Raw genomic sequence first — 24,510 nt, forward strand, 5'->3', positions numbered from 1 at the left:
TGCTCTCTATATTTTGGTGAAATGTCTTTACATGTCTTTTGCCCATTTTCTAATTGAATGAATCTATTATTGTTGAGTTTTGAGATTTCTTTATGTAGTATAGATACAAATCCTGTTGAATATATGATTTACAAATATTTTCCCCAAGTCTGTAATGTCTTATCACTCTTAAAAAGTGTTTGTTTTTGTTTTTTTTTGCAGAACAAATTATTTTAATTGTGATGAGGTCCAATTTATCATTTTTCCTTTTATGGAGCCTGCTTTTGATGTAAATCTAAGAGTTTTTTGCTTAGTCCTAGCTCCTGACTATGGATGGATGGACGGATGGATGGATGGATATTTGCCTATGGATATCAAATTCCACCAGCAGCATTTGTTGAACACGCTATCCCTTTTACCGAATTGTTCAACCTTTGCCAAAAATCAATTGGGCATTTGTGTGAGTCTATCTCTGGCTCTTAGTGTCTTATGGTTCTTCAGTATCTTTTAAAAACAACCTCCCTCACCCACTTTTTATACCTTTCATTCTGGAAAATATAACACATATACAAAAGCAGAGATCAGTACAATGAACACCCAATATTCATCCAGCTTCAACAATTATCACCCTCTTCCTTTTTCATCATATTTTTGAAGAATCCAGTGCAGTTTTCTTATACAATAGTCCCTGTTCTAAATTTGTTTCTTGTTGTGTCATTTATCTTGTTCGTCTGCTTCCTGTATTTCCTGTAAACTGGCGATTAGGTCTAAGAAGCTTGATAAATTCAGGTTACACTTCTGGCTTATTGCATCACATGAGGAGGCAGATAATGTAGGTTGTCTTGGTCTTAGTGATGGTTAAGAGGTGAATGCCAGCTTCTCTGTTAAAGTACATCTTCCCCTTTGTAATTACATAATCTGTAGTGATTCTTCTATAGCACAGATACAAAGCATCTCCATATTCATTACCTCATAACAACTTTGTGAGGTAGATATTCTCCCTCCTGTTATACAGATGAGGAAATCAAGGCTCCAAGTAATAAAAGCATCTGTCCAAGGAAAGTGGCAGAAGCTGACTTATACCCAGGTCTTAAGACTTTAAATCTTGGGCCCTTCCATTTTTCACTCTTGTTTACCTTTCAGTCTAACGAGGAACCAGACCTCAAGGAACTCTGAGGTTGAATTAGTAACATTTATCAACACATCAGTTCAATGCTATTATTAGAAACACAATCTGGATATTAAGGTATTTATAGTCCAGCTGCAGAACTGGGAGTTTTGAGAATTACAATATAAAAATAGCAACTCAAGAATATAGGATGAATTAAATCTACAAATGTACAAAAGAGAACAGACTGAATGAATGATTGGTTCACAGGCAGTAATGGGCCTGACCACTCAGGGGTGGATTCTGAATCGATTTAATCAGAGCTTTAAGGACTTGGTTCTTGTGAAACTTATTAGTAAGTTGAGTACTGGAACAGAATGTTGCTTCTTGAGTAACAAGCTTTCATATGTCAGCAGTGGTGAAATGTTGATTAGAACTGAGAATAAAGTGGCAGTGATCATTAGCTCAGGGGTTGGAGTTAAGGACTTTTCCCTATGAACAAGGAAAGCAACACAGGACTGTCCTTCCATTTTTGACATTCTACATCTGCCAGGTTTCAAATCTGAAGGTTGAAAAACAGTTTTCCTTGGCTTCAGTGTTAACAACTGGACATAATATTGCTTTTCCATAATAAGCCAGTATTTTACCATCAAAACAAACTAGGCATATTATCTATTAATCCCATCAAATTCTGAAAACTATCTTTTTAAAAAGTCTTCTAGACTATTAAATCCAAAGTAAGCTATCCATCATACTTCCTCTTAAAAAATGAGTATTTTTGAAGTTCCCAGAGTCCTAATATTGATGTAATAAACAAACATTACATTATGCCATAATGTATGCCAAACATACATTATGTTCTAGATTTTGACCATACCTCTTTTACCCAACTTTATTGACAACTAAATTATTTCACAAAGTATGTTCACAACCATCCTTTCACTTAATCCTCAAACCCTTTTAAGAAAGCATTATGTCAACACTTGACTGACAGAGAAACTGAGGCCTAGAGGCTGACTTAACAACATCACATAGCTAGTAAGAGGAAGAGCCAGGACCCAAACCTCGGTCTTCTAATTCCAAATCTAGTACTCTTCTTAAGTTGTCCTCAAACAGCAGACTCTTGCCCACTCAACTCCATGTCTGACATGTCTCAATCATATGCTCGAGACTTTTTGTAGCAGTGAAGCTATTTTTAAAATGTACAATATACACATTTCCAGAAACAATGTCCATTTCTTAATACAAAGATATTTTTGCTATCATTTACAACTACATCATTACATATCGTAAGGTTCTTCAGAGCCTTCAAGTGCTCTAAGGCTCCTTTCCAGAGTCATAACAAATGGTCTGGGACATAATATTCTTTAACTAGAATTTGGTTTATGTAGTCTTGAAAGTCTAGATTAACTTTCTTTCACATGCAAATCATTTGTCTACAAAAGGGTCAATCATGAATTTTTTCCTTGCAAGGACCATACACTGCCATTTGTCTAATAGTTACTTAGGTAGGCAGGGATTTTATCCCCTTTTACAAATGACACTAGATTTTCTGAATCTCTGTCTTGGACTCATTGGCATTTTGGAGCCAAGAGAATTCCTCCACAGTATGGATTTCTTGTTGAAGATGAAGGTTTGAAGTTTGAGAGAATTCTTTTTCAGACTCATCACATTCACAAAGTTTTCCATCTGTATGAATTTTCTGATGTACAGTAAGGTTTTTTCTCTGCCTAAAAACTTTACTACAATCATTACACCCATACGGTTTCTCCCCTGTATGGATTCTCTGGTGGCCAACTAAATTCCTTTTAGAAGTAAAAGATTTTCTACACTTCTCACACTCATATGGTTTTTCCCCAGTGTGCATCCTCTGATGTACAACAAGGTTTTTATTCTGACTGAAGTCTTTTCCACACTCATTACATTTATAAGGCTTCTCTCCAGTGTGGATTCTTTGATGTACCATAAGATTTCTACTAGAGGTAAGAACTTTTCTACATATATGACATTCATAGGTTTTTTCCCCACTGTGAATTCTTTGATGTTCAATGAGGTTTCTGTTGTAAGTAAAGCCTTTCCCACACTCATTACATGCATAGGGCTTCTCACCAGTATGGATTCTCTGATGGGCTATAAGGTTTGAGCGGTAACTGAAGACTTTCCCACAGTCACTGCATTTATAAGATTTTTCCCTTGTGTGAATCCGCTGATGTCCAATGAGGCTTTTCTTCAAAATGAAGCATTTACCACACTCATTACACTCATAGGGTTTCTCACCACTGTGGATTCTCTTATGTTCAATGAGGTTTCTGTTAGAACTGAAAGCCCTTCCACACTCACTGCATTCAAAGGGCTTTTCTCCGGTGTGGATTCTCCGATGTACGAGCAGGCTTGAATTATAACTAAAAGCCTTCCCACAATCCTCACATTTGTAGGATTTCTCCTGTGTATGTAGTTTCTGATGGACCATGAAACTTTTGCTCATGATGAAAGTCTTCCCACACTCTCGACATTCATAGGGCTTCTCCCCATTGTGTAGTCTTTCATGGTCAATGAGGTTTCTGTTAGAACCAAAGACCTTGCCACAGTCTTTACATTCATAGAGATTCTCTCCAGTATGGAACCTCTGATGTAAAATGAGGCTCTTCTTTAGAATGAAAACTTTCCCACACTCATTACATTCGTAAGGTTTCTCTCCATTGTGGAGTCTCTGGTGGTCAAAAAGGTAAGCACTCTGAGTGAAGGCTTTCCCACATTCAGTACATTTATATGGCTTCTCTCTGCTATGCATCCTCTTATGGTCAATGAGGTTTGACTTTGAATTGAAAATCTTCCCACATTTTTTGCAACCAAAAGTCTTCTTTTCTGTGTGTACTCTCTGGTGTAAGAGGAGGCTTTTGCTTCGAATGAAAACTTTTCCACATTCTTTACATTTATATGGGTTCTCTGTACTGTGGAGCCGCTGATGGTCAACAAGGTAAGTGGTCTGAGCAAAGGTTTTTCCACATTCATCACATTTATAGGGCTTTTCCCCAGAGTGGATTCTCTGGTGCAGAATGAGGCTCTTCTTCAGAATGAAAGCTTTCTGACACTTGTTACATTTATAAGGTTCTTCCCCTTTGTGGAGCCTCTGATGGTCAATGAGGTAAGCATTCTGAGAGAAAACTTTCCCACATTCATTACATTTATAAGGTCTCTCCCCAGAATGGCGCCTTAGATGTATAATAAGGCCTGAATGCCTATAGAAGCCCTTTCCACACTCCTTACATTTATAAGGCTTCTCCCCAGTGTGGATTCTCTGATGGTTTAGAAGGTAAGCACTTTGAGAGAAGGCTTTCCCACATTCATTACATTTATAAGGTTTCTCCCCAGAATGGTTCCGTAAATGCATTAGAAGGCTTGAGCGCTGAATAAAGCCTTTTCCACACTCCTTACATTTATGAGGTTTCTCACCAGTGTGGATTCTCCGATGGTTTATAAGATGGGAGATTTTATTGAAATGTTTATAACATATATCACATTTATAAAACTTCTTTCCTTCAGTACCTATTAAACTTTCAGAAAGAGCTGAACCTGAAGTCAAGCTTTCTCCAAATTCCTTCCACTTTTGGCCTTGTTTTTCTGGTAGAGTCCTTTTCTTCTTATCTATTTCACAGACGGAAACTTTCTTTAGGGTATCTCTTTCCCCTGTTTTAGTTTCCCAATGACTTGCCAAAACTTGCCATTCACATGCTTCCTCAAAATCTAGGATCTGAGGAACACCTCCCTGAAGTCTTTTGGATGTTCCTTTTTGAGAATCAGCTCTTTGAGAAATGCTTGGCTTTGGTGTCACCTCCTCATTCTCAGTCATGGTCTCCCATTCTGGTAAAAGGAATTAAAAATGCAAATGTTACCATGTCCCTGTGTTAGTAAGAATAAGATCTTCAAATGACTTTAAAACAAGCCAGTAGGGTACACTTTTATATGAATACAAAAAGAAGACACTTTTCATTAAATGAAAGTACAAAACAGAATCCTACATTGATAAGGTTGTGTTTTAACACAGAACTTACTCGGACACTTTTAAGCTCCTTGTCTTCAGGGAGCAGATGGAAAAATATAAATGATGTTGAGTAAACAGATATAAGGAAGAACCAGACAGAGAACATGGGATCATGCATAGGTGGTTCAGACATGAGGCTCAGGAACCTGGATGGAACAGGGAGAATCATTTGGCTTATAAAGAACTGTCTCTTTATTTTCTTCTTGCTAGGAAGATGGGAACTCTAATGGAGAGAAAATATATGTCAGGACCCTAAAATCATCTTTAATTTTTGAAGAGTCAAGTGCATATTTTTTAATTACTTGAAAGCAAGTAACCTACAGGGAAAAAATCCACTAAAAAGCAACTTAATGCTTAGAATTCATCTATAACTCCCACTATTCCTTTTAAAATTGAGAAATGGAAAACATCAGGACTGAGTTAGATTCAACTAAATATAAAAAGGAAGAGGGGTGCCTGGGTGGCTCAGTTGGTTAAGCATCTGACTCTTGATTTCAGCTCAGGTCATGATCTCAGGGTCATGAGATTGAGCCCCAAATGAGATTGAGCCCCACATCAGGCTCTGCACTCAGCATGGAGTCTGCTTGTCCCTCTCCCTTCCCCCGCTTGCTCCCTCTCTCTCTAAAATAAATAAATGAAAATCTTAAAAAATATATATATACATATGTAAGAAGAAATACAGAATGAAAAAAAAAAACATAGACACATTTTAAAAACATAATACATCTATAAAATGATGTGGCTGAACTAGTAAACTGCCAGTCTCTTTCTACTCCAACATTCTCAAATATTGTAAAATGTGAAATTATCTTTTTGAAAATGTTTTGGCAACTTACTTTCACCATCCAAATGTAAGGAGAAATCATGAACTTGTTTCCCAAATTATCTAGTAAGTAAAATAATGTGAATAATAGTAATATTATCTTCTATTACAGGATAACAACCCTGTTCTTCTACCCAAATAGAAAAGACATAGGAAAGAAATAGCTATTTTATTTCATTATAAATTTAACTTATGAGAGGGTAAGGATAGGAAATACCTAATAAATGTCCACCTGAACTACATTCTTAGGTCAGATTTACATATCTCAACTGCCCCTTTCTCCAGGATTCAGGCAGGACTGCCAATCACATTACTTCACCTGACAATAGGGATGGGCATGTGTCCTATCCAATACTGGTACTCCAGTTTCCTCGTCCACAGTGATTGGTTTCAAGGAGATTCTCTTTAAGGAAGTAGAAGTGTTTTAAAGAAGTAGAAGAGTTTTTAAGAAGTGGAAGTGTTGCAAGTGGTTTATTGATATGAAAAATGGTTAAGAAATTAGCAATTCTTGGGGCACCTGGCTGGCTCAGTCATAGAGCATGCAAAATCTTGATCTCGGGATTGTGAGTTTGAGCCTCACATTGGGCACAGAGTTTACTTAAAACAAAAAACAAAAACAGAAAGACAGAAATGCCTTAAAATACATATTCAGTATTCTAAATGTCTTGAAAGGAAAAAAGAATGATTAAAATACTTTTTTTTTTTTTAAAGATTTTATTTATTTATTTGAAAGAGAGAGAATGAGAGACAGAGAGCATGAGAGGGAGGATGGTCAGAGGGAGAAGCAGACTCCCTGCCGAGCAGGGAGCCCGATGTGGGACTCGATCCCGGGACTCCAGGATCACGACCTAAGCCGAAGGCAGTCGCTTAACCAACTGAGCCACCCAGGCGCCCCTAAGAATGATTAAAATTCTTAAAAAAAGAGGGCGCCTGGGTGGCTCAGTTGGTTTAAGTGTCTGCGTTCGGCTCAGGTCATGATCCCAGGGTCCTGGGATCTGAGTCCCACATTGGACTCCCTGCTCAGTGAGGAGTCTGCTTCTCCCTCTCCCTCTGCCCCTCCCCCCTGCTTGTCTCTCTCAAATAAATAAAATCTTTTTTTTTTTTTAAAGATTTTATTTCTTTATCTGACAGAAAAAGAGAGAGAGAGAGTTCACAAGCAGGGGGAGGGGCAAAGGAAGAGGGAGAAGCAGGCTCCCAGCTAAGCAGGGAGCCCAACGCAGGGCTCGATCCCAGGACTCTGGGATCATGACCTGAGCTGAAGGCAGCCACTTAACTGACCGAACCACCCAGGCACCCCTCAAATAAATAAAATCTTTAAAAATAAAATAAAATTCTTAAAAATAGAGAAATTAGCAATTCTTATATACACAGTTATGAGCTGGTTACGCTATTTTAACCAATTTTAGTATAGAAATTTTATTATAGAAATCAGACAATGTGTAGACCTATTGAGCTTTAGCAGACTTGGTAGAAAAATGTCAGATTGATAGAGGAAGCTGGTTACTTTCTGCAATCTTTGATGAAGCCTGCAAGAAACAAACAGGCTTCCCTACTTCCAACCCTCTCCTCTTCTTTAATCCACGATCATTCCATTGCCAATTATCTTTCCAATAGGTAAATTTGATCATGTCACTCACCTGCTCAAAACAAATGATTCTTCACTGCCTAGACAATAAAGCACAAGTAACCAGCATAGCCCAAGAGATGCCCTCACCCGCTGTCTGCCTATCTTTCTGGTTTCACTTCTTGCCAGTATTCTTTATGCCCCTAGACTCTAACCAGAGAGAACTACATGCAGATGCCCAATGTCATGTTTTTGCTTGCTTCTCTATCACTGTCCATGCTCTCTTCTCTTCCTGAATTGTTCTTCCTTTTCCCAAGTCACTACAAGCCCAATATCCACACCCTTAAAAATAAGCCCAAAGTCACCCCCTCTAGACATTACCAAATATTACAGAAATAAAAAGGATTCTAAGGGAATGCTACAAATGATTCTGTGCAAATAAACTGGACAATTTAAGATGAAATGGGCAAATTCCTAGAAGGACACAAATTACTAAAACTGACTCAAGAAGATATAGAAAATATCAATAGATCTCTAAAAAATAAAGAAATTGAGTCAGTAATCAAAAAACCACCCACAAAGAAAAGCCCAGGCCCAGAGTGCTTCACTGATGAATTCTACCAAACATTAAAATACCAATTTTTCACAAACTCTTCCAATAAACAGAAGAGTTGGGAACACTTCACAACTCACTCTATGAGACCAGTATTACCCTGATAACCAAAACCAGACAAAGACATCACAAAAAAAAATAAAAAAGAAAAGAAAGAAATCTACAAATAGACCTTATGAATATAGACATGAAAATCCTCAACAAAATACTAGCCAGCAACACATGAAAAAAAATTATACACCATGACCAAGTGAGATTTATCACAGAAATGCAATTTGGTATAATATTGGAAAATCAATTAATTACATATCAATGTAATGAATGACAAAAATCACATAGTCATCTCAATAGATGCAGAAAAAGCATCTGGTAAAATCCAATACCCCTTGATGAATAAAATACTTGACACAGTAGGAATAGAAGGAGAACTTCTTCGATGTGATAAAGTTCTTCAGCCAAAAACTACAAACAAAATCCAAAGCTAACATCAATTACTTAATGGTGAACAATTGATGATTTCTCTCTAAGAACTCTCAAGAAAAAGATTTCTGTTCTTGCCACTTCTATGCAACATAGACTGCAGGTTTCAGCCAGGGCAATTAGGCAATAGAAAGAAATAAAAGTCATCCAGATTGAAAAGGAAGAAGTAAAACTACCTCTTTGCAGATGACAAGATCTTATATGTAGAAAATCCTAAAGAATCTACCAAAAAAACTGTTAAAACTAAGTAAGTACGGCAAGGTTGTAGGACACAAGATAAATAAGCAAAAAAGTGGGATTTCTACACAATAGCACTGAACAATCTTAAAAGGAAATTAAGAAATAACAGCATAAAAAAGAATAAAAGACTTAGGAATAAATTTTAAAAAGAAGTACAAAACTTATACTCTGAAAACTAAGAAACACTGTTGAATGAAGTTAAAGACTCAACAAATGAAAACATATTCCATGTTCATGGATTGGAAGATTTAATACTGTTAAAATCGCAATGATCCCCACATTGATCTATAAATTCAGTGCAATCATCCCTATCATAAATCCCCTGGCCTCTTCAGAAATTGACAAGCTAATACTAAAATTGATATGGAAACTCAACAAGCCTAGAATAGCTAAAATAATACTGAAAAAGTAGAACCACAATTGAAGGGCTCACACTTCCTGATTTTAAAATGTACTTCAAAGCAACAGTAATAAGACAGGCTTCCACTGACATAAGGATAGACATATAATCAAAGGAACAGAATTGAGAGTGCAGAAATGAGCCTCCACATTTATGGTTAACTGATTCTCAAAAGGGTACCAAAACAATTCAGTGGGGGGAAGATGCTGCTGAGATAATGGAATGGTGCTGAGACATGATGCTGAGACATGGAAAGAATGAAGTTGGACCCTTACTCACACCACATACAAAAACTAACTCAAAATGGATCAAAGAACAAAACTAAGAACTGAAACTATAAAACTCTTAAAAGAAAACACATACATAAATCTCCATGACCTTGAATTAGGCAATAGTTTCTTAGATGCGACAGCAAAACACAAGCAACAAAAGAAAGGATAAATTGAAATTCATCAAAATTAGTAACTTTTGTGCTTCAAAGGATATCACTGAGAAAGTGAAAAGACACTCACAGAATGGGAGAAAATACTTGAAAGTCCCATACCTGATAAGGTATTTGTATCTAAAATATATAAACTCCTACAACTCAACAATAAAAAGACAACCCAATTAAAATATAGGCAAAGAATCTGAAAAGACATTTCTTCAAAGACATACAACCAATAAACACATGAAAAGTTGCACAACATCTTTAGTCATCAGGGAAATGCAAATGAAAACCACAATGAGTTATCTTTTTAGATCCACCAGAATGGCTATAATCAGAAAGATATAAATTATTAAATTATATTATTTTTTTTTAAGATTTTATTTATTTGACAGAGAGAGATGCAGCGAGAGAGGGAACACAAGCAGGGGGAGTGGGAGAGGGAGAAGCAGGCTTCCTGCAGAGCAGGGAGCCCGATGCAGGGCTCGATCCCAGGATCCTGGGATCATGATCTGAGCCGAAGGCAGATGCTTAACGACTGAGCCACCCAGGAGCCCCAAAATTATTAAATTATTAAAGATTGTAAATGCTGGGGAAAATCTGGAGAAACTGCGGGATACCTGGGTGGCTCAGGCAGTTAAGCGTCTGCCTTCAGCTCAGGTCATGATCCCGGAGTCCCAGGACAGAGCCCTGCATCGTGCTCCCCCCTCAGCAGGGAGTCTGCTTCTCCCTCTGACCCTCCCCCTTCTTGTGCTCTCTCTCTCTCATATAAATAAATAAAATCTTAAAAAAAAAAAGATCTGAAAGATCAGAGAAACTGAAACCCTTATATACCAGTGGTGAGAGTGTAAAATGGTGCAGCAACTTTGGAACAGTCTGTCAGCTCCTCATATGATTAAACAGAGTTACCATTTGACCCCGTGGTTTTTGTTTTTTTTTTTTAAGATTTTATTTATTTTATTTATTTATTTGACAGACACAGAGATAGTGAGAGCAGGAACACAAGCAGTGGGAGTGGGAGAGGGAGAAGCAGGCTTCCCCTAGAGGAGGGAGCCCGATGTGGGACTCGATCCCAGGACCCTGGGATCATGACCTGAGCTGAAGGCAGATGCTTAACGACTGAGCCACCCAGGCGCCCTGACCCAGTGTTTTATAAGGATGGATGCTTCTGTGATTTGTCTTGCATAACCAACAACCTAGACCTGAATGTATGCAGGCAGGCTACAGAATGTTGTTTGTGAGACTCAGGCTATGTGAATAACCTTGGAAGCCTCATTATTTAAGCTATATTATCTGGCCTCCAGGTCAGAACTGACCCTTCTGGGCGCCAAGAGTTATAAATCTTGCCTCACATCCCCTCCTCCTACAAAGCAGGGCTGGCTCCCCAGAATGTAACCTGGGAGGGGAGGCAAGTAGCTCCTTGAAAATATAGCCCAGGCTCCATGATAACATAGAAACGCAGCTCACTCCAAACTGCACATAGGTGAACAAATGTTTAACTTCAGATCCCATCATTTGCCCTATAAATATGGCCCTTATGGGGATGGTCAGTTGGAAGTCTCACCTGAGTGGAGGATGCTCCGCCCAAGCCTCTCAATCTGGACTCCAGACAGGCTGTCTCCATGGGGCTTCCCCAGCTAATGAGGTTGGATGTTGTGTTACCTGACTAATGTAACATTGTCTTATTCTCATTTATTGCTTACTATTGCTCTCATTTATGTGTAGATTCCTTTCTTCTGTTTCTATTAGGTTTCTATAATAATAAACTTTTCTCTCCTTTTAGAAACCAAAACGCAGCTGTTGTGAATATTTTCACAGAACACCCAGGTATTCCACTCCTTGGTATATATCCAAGAGAAATGAAAACATACATCCACACAAAAACTTGTGCACAAATATTCACAGCAGTGTTATTTATATAGCTCAAAGGTGGAAACAAAATGTTTATATGTCCATCAACTGATGAATCAATACAATGTGATATATACACACACAAGAGAATATTATTCAGCATTAAAAGGAATAAAGTATTAATACATGCCACAGTATGGATGAACCTTGAGAACATTATGCTAAGTAAAAGCAGTCACAAAAGACCACATACTGTAGGATTCCATTTATATAAAATGCCCATAGAAAAGGCAAATCTAGAGAGATAGAAAGCAGATTAATGGTTGCCTAAGGCTGGGTTGGAGGGGCAGTTGGGTGAAATGAATTTGACTGCTATATGGTACAAAGCTTCTCTTTGGGGTGATGAACTATTCTAAAATTAATTGTGGTGATGGTCACACAGCTCTGTGTATTACTAACAACCACTGCACTGTAACCTTTAAATGGGTGAATTATAAGGTATGTGAATTATAGCTCAATAAAACTGTTATTAAAATAAAAAGTCACCCCCACGTAAATCTTTCCCTTAGCCACCCACCCCTGCCCCCACTCTCCTAGTCCCACTATCCCAAGCTCCTATGGGCTCCCATACTTGTGCACGCTTTTATTACATAGCATTTGTCACACTGTACTGTAATTATTAGTATAAATGTCTACCACTCCAACTTGAATGTTTGAAGGCAGGGGTAGTTAAGCTTAACATATGGGAAGTACTCAATATTTCCTGAATTTCCTTCAAATTCTATTCCAATCCCTTAAATAAAACATATACAAATCTTTTACATACTGAAACAGTGTGTGCAAGCCATCTGAGAATCTGCTTTTCTACCAAATAGTTTATCAGTGCATGGAAATTGAGCACAGAATTGTCATATTTGATAGTGTCACAGTATAACTCCAAGTCAAACACAATGGTTTGCTTATTAGTACTTTCTCTATCTCGGGGAATTACGTTGTGCCCAACTTTTAACCATTTATATATACTTTGCTGGTACTATCCTTAGACATGTTAGTTATTTTCCTCTTTCTGAACCATTTCTTTAAGGTATCATCCTCAAATGAAAATCACTAGGTCAAAAGGCATAAACCCCTGGGTATCTGCTTGCTAAAGTCCTAACAATACTGCTTGCTAAAGTCCTAACAATATTGCAGTTGAAGCATATCTTATTTTTTGTTTTTTTTAAAGATTTTATTTATTTGTCAGAGAGAGAGAGAAAGAGAGAGCACATGGAGAGGGAGTGGCAGAAGGAGAAGCAGGTTCCCCGCGGAGCAGGGAGCCCAATGCGGGACTCGATCCCAGGACCCTGGGATCATGACATGAGCCGAAGGCAGACGCTTAATGACTGAGCCACCCAGGCATCCCGAAGCATATCTTATTTGTTAAAATTGATTCAAACTTCTCTTTCCTCAAAGAGCTAGACTAAATAAGCAATTCCATTTTCTTCTCTTTTTTTTTAGTTTAACTCTTAGACCCATCTAGAATTTATTTTGGCTTATAGCATGAGTTATATGGATCCATGGTGAGTGTTTTTCATAAAATTCACCAATTTACTCATAAAACATATTTTTAAATTCTTAGAAAAGATGGATTATTGAGTAAATAGCATTACAACTACTAAAAGCCACTTGGGTTAAAAAACAAAGAAACAAATTAGATTCATATGTCATTCTATATATCAAGATAAATTTTAGATAGAGTAAAGCTTAAGAATAAAAAGGAAACAATAAAAGTACCTGAAAACAATACAAGTGATTTTTAAAAAAATAATAATTTTACTGGGGCGCCTGGGAAGCTCAGTCGGTTAAGTGTCTGACTCTTGATTTTGGCTCAGGTCATGATCTCAGGGTCATGGGATCGAACCCCACAAGGGGCCCTGTGCTCAACATGGAGTCCGCTTGAGATTCTTCCTCTCTCTCTGCCCCTCCCCCTCCCCTGCTTGCACACACTCTCTCTAAATAAATAAATAAAATCTTAAACAAATAAAAATAATTTTACTGAGAAGACCACAAAGACCATAAAGGAAAATACTGCTAAATTTAATACTACATAAAAGATTTCCTAAGGCTTAAAAATAATAACTCATAAATAATGCTGAAAGGCAAACAAATGGGAAAAACATATGCAATACTTGACAAAGGGGCAGTTCTCATAAATAAAAGAAATATGTAGAAAGGCTATGAATAGGGGTGAAATGACCAATAAATGTGAAAAGATTTCCACCACACTAATAATCAAAGAAATGAAAAACAAAAAATAGTATTTGTCATCTACCTAGCAGAGATTTAAAACACTGACCAAATCATAAGCACATATAAGGGAGATGGGCCCTCTTTTGCTCTTTTCATGGGAAAATAAGTTGGTACATCATTGGTAGAAAGCAGTTTGGTAACATGTATCAAAATATAAAATCTACAGAATGTTTGGCCCACAGTCGGCACATCTAAGATAGTAAAAGATACATTCTCATTAAGCGTAAAAATTTACAGTATAAATTACTGTAAACAAAATAATAAGGTTGCAACATACCAAAAAAAATCAGTATTTTCATATATGTACACTATAGTCAATTAGAAAACATCAGAAGATTCTAATTCCAAAGAATCAACGTTATCTTGAACTATGCAAGATCCAGATGAAGACAATTTAAAAACAGGCCTGAAACATAAAAGCAGTGCTGAACAAATGGAAAGGCATGTAATGTTCTTGAATAGAAATTCAGTATCATAAAGCTGTCAATGTAAAGCATGATACACAAACAATGGAATAGTATGCAGCTATTTAATTATACTATAAATCTGTATTTCAGTTCAAATTAGATCAGTGCATTAGTTGATTCCTCAATTTTTAATGTATATTTGTCCAAACAAAATCTTACCCTTTTCTTCAAAGTCCAGCACAAAGCTAACTCCTTTATGGCCTTTCCTAATCTCAGGAATGGTATTGGTTGCTTTGTCCTCTTCATTTCCATCTTAAAAGGTTTATCACACTCTTATACTAATTATTTTACTCTGCCTTGTTTATTCTTTCTATGCTCATCTCCCAAATCATGATAAGCTACTTAAGGGCAGAATCATTTCCACAGTTGCTATCACATGATAGATATTTTCATGTTTGCTGGAAGCACAAATGGCTACTAAATATTTTTTAAATGTTCTTACTTTAGGGGTGCCTGGGTGGCTCAGTCATTAAGCGTCTGCCTTAGGCTCAGGTCATGATCGCAGGGTCCTGGGGTCGAGCCCTGCATCAGGCTCCCTGCTCGGCGGGAAGCCTGCTTCTCCCTCTCCCACTCCCCCTGCTTGTGTTCCCTCTCTCACTGCGTCTCTCTCTGTGAAATAAATAAATAAAATCTTAAAAAGAAAAAAGTTCTTACTTTATTACTAGTCATAAAAATCCACTAGAGAATAAAGATATTACAACTTTAAAAAATCGTATCAGCAACAATTTAAGATTTTATTTATTTATTTGAGAGAGAGAATGAGAGAGAGAGAGCACAAGAGAGGGGAATAGGAGAGGGAGAAGCAGACTCCCCGTTGAGCAGGGAGTCCGATGCAGGACTCAATCCCGGGACTCCAGGATCATGACCTGAGCCGAAGGCAGTCGCTTAACCAACTGAGTCACCCAGGCACCCATATCAGCAACAATTTAAAAGAATGGGATTACGCAGTACCAATAAAGGCAGAGCAAAAGGAGTGCTATGTATCTCTCCATGAGGACAGAGATCACCAAGGAAAGCAATTTGGCAGTATGAAAGAAGAACCTTAAAATAATTCAAACACTTAGGCCTAGTAATTCTACTTCTAAAAAAATAATGAGAAATAAAGAAAGACGTTAGGTACAGAGACAGATGATTATTACAGAAATTATCTAAAATAAGGAAATGGCTGAATTATGGGACAAACTTTGTAGCCAATAAAAAAAACTCAGGAAAATCAGAAAGGTAATATGTCAAAACAGTAGTTGTCTACAAAGAGTGGGTTTAAGTTGTATTCTCTTCTTTCTAATATTCTATGTTTTCCAAAATAAGTATATACTACTTTCATAATCAGAAAACAAAGGCTAATGAAATAAAGGTAAGAATGATGGGAAGAAAGAGTCCTTACCTAGGGAGGTCACATTTCCATAGTTCTCCAACATCACATCCCAGTATAAAGCCCTCTGAATCGGGCCCAGACACTCCCATTCCTCTGAAGTAAAGCATACTGACACTTCCTCAAACATCACCAACTCCTGAAATAACAGGTATGTGTGAGATTATCCATGCCCAGGAGCTCCCCTACTGAAAAGTTCCTTTCACTTCTGGGTAAGGACACATTATGAGGCCATGAGGCAAGCAAGGGCTATCAGAGAGACATAAGGAAACCCCACACAAAGTCTACCTTCCAATCACATGGACTGTGATTTACAGATAGGAACTGATTGGGCCCCAAACACTAGGATGACAGAGGATACCTCAGCCATAGTTTGGTAGTGCAGAGAGGGCCTTAGGAAGGAAAGAGAATGCAAACCTACCTGGGGCTGGGCTGTTAGGAGCATGAGGGCCATTAATTGATTTCTTGGGTTCTCTTCCTGGGAAAGGGCAGAAGCTTCAGGGGCAGAAGAATCTGAAGGAGCAAAAGCTGCACATGAAATTACTGCTGTTCCTGACCACTAATCCAAGTCCCATTTCTTCTACAAACAAGGAATTCAGAAAGACCCAGAACTCCCAGGACTAGACAATGATGGCTATAAAATGACTTACAAACCTCTTCTGAGTAACCCCCATGTGAAGGACTGGAATAATAAAAGAACAGCAAATAGAATGGATAAAAGATCACAGGGACCCAGGAAAGGATAGGTGGGGGAATAACAGAAAGAACTTGGTACCATAAGGGTTTCATATACAAGACAGGAGAGGAGGCAACTAACTGCAAGTTGGAGGAGCCATAATAAAGATCCTGAGAAAGTCCAAAGCCAGGATCACTAAGTACCATGTTGTGGATCCTGAAGATTGAACATCACTGGGTCAGTAAAAGGATTTTGGCAAATTTCAGTTGCTATGCGGCTGCCAATGGGTGCATGAGGAACTGCTGTTCCTGGAGTGTTCATCCCTTCCTGAAGAATGTCCTGGTGCTGAACAAGAACTGGAACCTAGGAACAAGCAAAACAAAATAAGCTGACTTTTCTTGTACCTCCAGAAAACGGGCTCACCTAACCACTATGGACCTCTTTCTGCCCACAATCTCGAACTGTGAGATCAGAGACCCACCTCAAGTATGGAGCATCAAAACAGCAGTAAAGCTTTGCCTTGAGAACAATGGAGCTGGCCCTCTAGCCCCACTCATGGCACTGGTGACCTCTCCCACTGAGACTGAACAGAACGGTGGAAACAGAAGCGAGATCTGGGTGTGGGCTAGGAGGGAATGGGAAGTAACAAGTAATAATTAAGAGTATGGGTTTTAGCTTCAGACCTGGTTTTAGATTAGACTTGGGTTCAATACACTCTTCTACTTATTTACCCCTTTATTATCCGTTCTTGCTCCAATAGAAGGAACACCAGAGTCTAGACACATGGTTTTGCTGCTACTTAGATATCTGACATAAGACAATCCAGCAAACCTTTCTCTGCCTCCACTTTCCTCTCTCTCAAATAAGGATGGATTAGTGCCTTGTAATGAAATACATAGCTCTAAAAATCTTCATTTTTATGATTAAAATAAACAAGCCCATCCTTGGTGCCACTCCCAAGTTTTAAGTTAGGTTTCAGACTTCTTATATACAAATGTTTCTGGTGGACTACAGAGTGACAGAAAGAGATCTCACACACACTAGGAAATATATTAAGATCCCAATTTAATGGTCAAGAATATAAAATCTTTCCAGAAGTAAATATCTCAACCCAATTCCTTGGCCCACATAATCCCCAGTAGGGGCACACATGGGAAGGTCCTGCCAGATTTAGAAAGCTTCATTCTTGCTGTCCCATTGCCATTTATACTCCAAGCTTACATCATCATTCCTAACAAACTTATACAAATAATACATATGCTTCTGTTTAGGGGAACACTTAGAAACATTATGTTCTTCAGGTTATTCAACCAAACTCTGCATTAGCAAGCATCACCCAGAGGGATAAAGTGTACTAATTCTGAATTAGACCCAAGATGCCAATCATAAATCCATTTCTCTGCAGATATTCTATGATCTGAAATAGCTCATGAGCCTGCTGTAATAAGCATTACAGTTGCTAATGAGCTATTAATTGTTTACAAAAATTACAGGATCACCCTCCAGCCCAGCTTGCCCTGCCTTAATTCTCTCCTTCCTTCCATCCCAAATCTCTCCCCTCCCCCCTTCTCACTTTTAGTGCTGGTCCATCGAGGTCTTTCTGTAGCTCCTCTACCAGGGCCACAGCCTCCTCACCACTCCCAGGGCGATGGATCTGCACCCAGGTCCGAATCTCCCCAGGCAGAATGCTCAAGAACTGCTCCAGGACCAGCAGTTCCAGGATCTGGGCCTTAGTACGTGCTTCTGGCCTCAGCCATCGACGACAGAGCTCCCGGAGCCGGCTCAGTGCTTCCTGGGGTCCAGATGTCTCATGGTAACGTAACTGTCTAAAGTGCAGGTGGGAGGTCTCCCAAACAGAGGAGCTGCTTCCTTGGAAGCTGGTTCCCCATTTCCAGGTATCATCCTTCCCTTTAACAAGACCCTCTTGTCTCAGAGCATTGTGGGCCCAATTTTCTCTTGTCATTGTCGTCATTTAAGAAAGGCTCCTCTCCAGGCCCCTTCAATCCTTGCTTCAATCCTTGCTTCCTTAAAACTTGGAGAATATCATCTAGAAGACCTCAAGAAATCATTGATAAAGTTAACCCAAAGCAATAACCAAGATTTCCAGACCCCAGTCAATTTCCTGTAATGAAGAGAACCTTCCTAAATGCAAGGTTCTAGGTTCCGGGCAGTGCCTCCTCTGACAGAAGCCCCTGCCCAAGGCTCTAAGGACACAGACACTCATGTTACCTAGACCACTGCTGCAACCAAAGTAATGAAATCCCTTTAGTCTTTATTCACAATATCTCCTCCACCTAATTACAATAAATCTTTATCTACCACTCTAACATTGGGCATCCTGGCTACTCCTGTGTGACCCTGAACAAGTTACTTCACTTCTAAGTCTGTTTCTTAACCTGAAGAATGGGGTAATAATAGGTCCTACTGTATAGCCGTGTGTAAGAATTTGGTCTTTACATATATTTCCCCAAGTTTTGAACAGTGCCTGGTATATGGGCTCAAATGTTAGTTATTATCTTTCTATAACTAGAACTCTTTCCTATGTTCTGTACAGTCAACAAGTAAGGTCTTAATCCTGATACGAGACAAAATCCTAACACCTCAATTAACAAAGAAAAGCTGAACTCAGTTAGCTTTACTATACATACTTTGAATTCTCTGAAAATTGTTCATTACATCAATCAAAATATTTAGATAAATTTGACTTTTATTATACAAAACTTAGGCTTGTGGCTAAAAAGCTTTTTTTAAGAAATAACATTTATTTTTCCTATTACAAAACATAAAATTTGTAAAATCAGAAAAGACAAAACCAGAGTTGTTCTTCTGATCTTCTGCACCAATTTGGATCACAAGATTGGAACCAACAGTACATCTCTCTAACTTGCTTTTCACATGTTATCTTGTAAATATATTTAATATAATCCTCATCATTATTTTAAGAGCATATAAACCCATTCATACTTAAACATTCCCCTGTTGTTAGACATTTAAATTATTTATTATTTCCTCCTATTATAAATTAGGCCACATTGACTATCCTTGCTAATGAATTTTTGGTTACATTTCTGCTTATTTTTTCAGGAAAAATTCCCAGAAAAAAAAATTGTTGGGTTGGAAGGTACAAACAGTTTTAAGCTTTTGAGATTATAACAGTTACATCACTGTCAGTGACATGAAAGCACCCTCACTAATTTCATTTAAAACTTGGACTCTTACAGAGCATGTCTATAACTAAGCAGAGGAGGCAGAAATGTAAACACAATTTCGATATAGTATATAAATAAAATTAATAGGAAGTCATACAAGCACAGAAAGAATTCATGAAAGGTTATTCTGGATTGGACTTTAAAGAAAAATAAAAAGACCACTGGAGTATTAGGCAAGCCATTCCAGGAAGAGAGAACTATATTTTCAAAAGCATGGGAATAATACCACATATAGCTCTATTAGAAATGCACTTTACAAGGAAGGAAGGAAGGAGGGAAGGAAGGAAGGAAGGAAGGGAGGGAGGGAGGGAAGGAGGGCGGGAGGGAGGAAGGAATATGCTTTGCAAACCAGAGAAGGGAGGTAAACTCTGGAGGCAAGGCTGTAGGTGTAGAGTCAAGAGGTAAACAGAAGTCAAATTCTAAAGGCTCTTAAGAGGCAGAACAAGAGGGTGATCATGTACTGTATGCGATACGTATCCAGTAAAGAGATTTTACTTTATATTTTTCCTTGTTATTTTTTTAAATAGGTAATATTGGTTCAAAATTTTAAATTATAAAATGCATACTGTGTAAAGTTTCCCTCTCCGCATTAGTTTCTTATGTACCTTTCCAGCTATTTATGTTTATACAATTAAGTATAATATATATTGTTTTGTATTTCCTTTTTTTCACAAAACACCATGAATCATGCACTGCATCTTCCTTTTTCCAATTAACAATGTATCTTAGGGCCACCTGGCTGGCTCAGTCAGTGCAGGATGGGACTCTTGATGTCAGGATTATGAATTTGAGCCCCACACTGGGTGCAGAGATTACTTAAAAATAAAATCTTTAAAAAATATATATCTTAGAAATCTTTCCTGTCACAAATAGCCCCTCCTGTCTTTTTACTGATGCATGGTATCACTATACGGGCGTATCTTAATTTATTTACCTACTCCATCACAGATGGGCAGTTTTCAATCTTTTCTTATTAAAAACAATATTATCATTAAAAACCTTGAGCATACATCAATTTGCATGTGTGTAGGCATATACATGAAAAGTTCCTCAAAGAACTGCTGGATCAAAATTTATGTGACCTTATAATTTTTTTTTTAGATTTTATTTATTTATTTGAGAGAGAGTGAGCGTGCATGCACAAGCAGGGGGAGGGGCAGAAGGGAGAGGGAGAAGCTTAGCAAGGAGCCTGACATGGGGCTGGATCCCAGGATCCTGGGATCATGACTTGAGCCAAAGGCAGACACCAAACCGACTGAGCCACCCAGGTGCCCTGTGACTTTATCATTTTGATATTGCCAATTAGTCCTTCTTTGGGCCTAAACTAATTTACAATTTACACTCCAAGCATGAGCAGTATGGGAGTGCCTTTCTCCTCACTCCTTCACCAAATCTAACTTAGATTTTTAAGAGTCATTTATATTTTATTTTCTGTTACCTATTCATATCTTTTGCTCATGTTTCTATTGGAATGTTTGGTCTTGTTAATGTGTACACACTCTTTACATTAAGAAAATTAGTCCTTTGTTACAATGGGAGTGGCAAATTTTTCCTTTTCTCATCTCTTTACCATACACCTCATGTGGCTTTGCTTATATTTGTTTTGCCACACAACCCAATCTTTTTCTTAATGCTCTGTTTTGTTTCATATTTAGAAAGGCGTTTCCTGCTCTGAGCATGAATGAAATATTAACTAACAGGGTCAAAATTCTATATGGGAGGAATGATGGGGGAGGGAGGACTAGATCTCAGGAAGGCCAGTAAAGTTTTTACAATGGTCTAAACAAATGATTAAGTTCTAAACTTAAGTAGCACTAGGGATAAAATAATTGAGAAAAACTGAGCTGTTCTTGATAATTGATCTGGGGGTGATGGAAAGGAATTTTCAAAAAGGATTTCTATCCCACGTTCACAGACAGACTCAATATTGCCAAAGTGCCACTTCTTCCCTACTTTATCTATAGTTAAGTGCAACTCCAATTACAACCTCAGCAAGTTATTTTGTGGATACCAACAAACTCATTCTATAGTTTATAGTAGAGGCAAAAGACCCAGAATAGCCAACATGACACTGAAGGAGAAGAACAAAGCTGAAGGACTGACACCACACATGAAGAGTTACGATAAAACTATAGTAATCAAAACAGTGTGGTATTGGCAAAAGAACAGATAAATTAATAGAACAGAATACAAAGCTCAGAAATAGATCCACACAAATAGAACTGTTATTTGATAAAGGAGCAAAGGCAGTACAGTGGAACAAAGCCTTTTTGGCAAGTGGTGCCAAGATAACTGGACATACACATGTAAAAAAAAAAAATGAATCTAGACACAAATCTTACACCCTTCACAAAAATTAACTCAGAATGGATCTCAATGTGAAATGCAAAACTATAAAATTCCTAGAAGATAACAGAGGAGAAAACTTCAATGATCTTGGGTATGGTGATGACTTTTTAGATACAACACAAAAGGTGTGACTTAGATAAAATTTAAAACTTCTACTCTGTGAAAGACAATGTCAAGAGAATGAGAAGACAAGCCACAGACTGAGAAAAATATTTGCAAAAGACATACATATCTGATAAAGAACTGAACTCTTAAAAATCAACAATAAGAAAACAAACAACTCAATTTAAAAAATGGCCCAAAGACCTTAACAGACACCTCACCAAAGAAGATATACAGATTCTAAATAAGAACATGAACAGATGCTCCACATCATATGTCATCAGAGAAATACAAGTTAAAACAGTAAGATACCACTATTAAGTGGCTATTTTGGCTACCTATTAAGATAGCCAAAATCCAGAATACACCAGAACACATCCAGACAACACCAAATGCTGGTGAGATGTGAAGCAACAGGAACTCTCATTCATTACTGGTGGGAATGCAAAATGGTACAGCCAACTTTGGAAGACAGTTTGGCAGTTTTTTGCAAAACTAAACATACTCTTTACCATACAATCTGGCAATCGTGCTCCTTGGTATTTATTAAAAGGAGTTAAAAAAATATGTCCATACAAAAACCTGGACACAGATGTATAAACATTATAAACATCACATGTATAAACAACACTTCGCATAACTGCCAAAATCTAGAGGCAACCAAGATGTCCTTCAGTAGGTGAATGGATAAACTGTGGTTCATCCCAACAATGGAATACTATTCAGCACTAAAAAGAAAGAGCCGTCAAGCCATGAAAAGATATGGAGGAATCTTAAAATGCCTATTACTAAGTGAAAGAAGCCAATGTGAAAAAACTATATACTGTACAATTCCAACTACATGGCATTCTGGAAAAGGTAAAACGTTGGAGTCGGTAAAAAGGTCAATAGCTGCTGGGGGTTGGGAGGAGAGAGAGATGAATAGGCAGAGCAGAGAGGATTTTTAGGGCAGTGAAACCACTCTGTACGATACTATAATGGTGGCTACATTATACACGTCATTTTACATTTGTCCAAACCCACAGAATGTATAACCCCAAGAGTAAACCCTAATGTAATGACTATGGAATTTGGGTGATTATGACATATCAATGTAGGTTCATTGATTTTAACAAATGTACCAGTCTGGTGGAGGATGTTATTAGTGAGGAAAGCTATGCATGAATGGAGGTAGGAAGTATATGGAAAATCTCTGTGTTTTTCTGCTCAATTTTGGTGTGAAACTAAAACTGCTCTAAAGAATAGTTGTTTTTTTTTTTTTGTATTTTCTTTCTGCCATTTATTTATTTATTTATTTATTTATTTATTTAAGATTTTATTTGACAGAGAGAGTACAAGCAGCGGGAGAGAGAGGGAGAAGCAGGTTCCCTGCTGAGCAAGGAGCCTGATGTGGGACTCGATCCCAAGACCCTGGGATCATGACCTGGGCCGAAGGCAGCCGCTTAACCAACTGAGCCACCCAGGCATCCCAAGAATAAAGTTTATTTTGAGATAAATAAAACTTGGGGAAAAAAGGATTTTCTATAGTAAATTATTAGAATTCTATTTAATCTTACTTCACAGATACAAATAAATCCTAAAACATACAGTTTGTTTCTCACCAAAGGCTTGTGAGCTACAAGTAAGAACAAAAGAAGGCTCAGGCGAGCTAAGCAGTTCAAGGCCACTGGACTGGTTAAGTTGTGGGAGCAAATTCTGAAATCACGGAACCGAATTCCAAAAGTCCAAAATACTTCCATCTGGAGACTTCTGAAAGCCAAACAACATTCATTTTAAGCAATAGTTTCCAAACGCTAGTTCTTTATAAAGATTTAATCTGGCAAACCGTAAAACGAAAAATACAGTAACTGTACACAGTCACTGATAGAGGTTGGCAATGACCTTTCTTGCAAAGAATGGCATTTATTCTGAGTTTACAGTGTCAGTACTTAGCGTGAAAATATACTCCCTTAAGTAATGGTGGTATGGGTGGTGTAAGTTTGTTTTTAAATTACCATTATAATACAAAATTAAAAGATGGAAATTATTCCATCCCTACCAAAAAAAAAAAAAAAGAAGTCCCTAGGAGTCTGGTTGCCACCGCTCTAGAAAGTCTCAAGCTGTCTCTACCAGCCTCAAAAAAGAATGACGAAAAGCAGAAAGGCCTGGCTACTGAGGCAGCTGTCCTCATTGTTTGACTCGAGCACCCCAGACACACACGGATTCAGACGTGCTGCCCTCACTACCTTCCCCAAACCGGCATCTGCCCAAGTCGAGCCCAGGGCGTCCACGCCAATACGGAGCTAAGGAGGGACCGCGCTGGGGGTCAGTGCCGGGGACCGGCCGGCGAGGGTTGCGCAGCCCTACGGAGCTTAAGCCCCTACCCCGGGCCGCCCTCCGCGCCTGCCCTCCCGACCCGAGCCCACCCCGCTCACCGGGGATTCCCGCTGCGCCTCCGGCACTGGGTATCGCCTCCTGGGCACCAGGACGCCGAGAGATGACACGGGCATCAACGGCAACCGAAGCTCAGAATAATGGCT

The 24,510-nt window shown here is 38.3% G+C and overlaps 1 protein-coding gene across 4 annotated transcripts; it reads right to left on the reverse strand.

The window, feature by feature from the left end:
* Positions 1–206: 206 nt before the first annotated feature.
* On the reverse strand, positions 207–24,510 carry ZNF197 (zinc finger protein 197). Of its 4 annotated transcripts, none has more exons than XM_034991047.1 (6): positions 24,406–24,488; positions 17,905–18,378; positions 16,535–16,694; positions 16,077–16,168; positions 15,668–15,794; positions 207–4,948 (listed from the first exon to the last, which is right to left on the reverse strand). In XM_034991047.1, exons 2-6 carry the CDS (start codon positions 18,301–18,303, stop codon positions 2,631–2,633), a joined length of 3,096 nt encoding a protein of 1,031 aa, XP_034846938.1. In that variant the 5' UTR covers positions 18,304–18,378; positions 24,406–24,488; the 3' UTR covers positions 207–2,630. The 4 variants fall into 4 exon arrangements, with proteins under 4 accessions (XP_034846938.1, XP_034846930.1, XP_034846948.1 ...); XM_034991039.1 differs by having other exon boundaries at positions 17,905–18,387; XM_034991057.1 differs by lacking the exon at positions 17,905–18,378 and having other exon boundaries at positions 24,406–24,510.

Source organism: Mirounga leonina, unplaced genomic scaffold (assembly GCF_011800145.1).
Source record: "Mirounga leonina isolate KUSES-001 unplaced genomic scaffold, KU_Mleo_1.0 Mir_115, whole genome shotgun sequence".
Lineage (NCBI taxonomy): Eukaryota > Metazoa > Chordata > Mammalia > Carnivora > Phocidae > Mirounga > Mirounga leonina.

Coding starts and splice junctions, on each gene's coding strand:
- ZNF197 (XM_034991047.1), bottom strand. CDS start 18,303: ATGACGACAATGACAAGAGAAAATTGGGCCCACAATGCTCTGAGACAA. Junction 16,169..16,534: donor TCTTCAGGATCCACAACATG/GTACTTAGTGAT, acceptor TTGCTCCTTCAG/ATTCTTCTGCCCCTGAAGCT. Junction 4,949..15,667: donor TGGAAATGTGACCTCCCTAG/GTAAGGACTCTT, acceptor TCCTTTTACCAG/AATGGGAGACCATGACTGAG.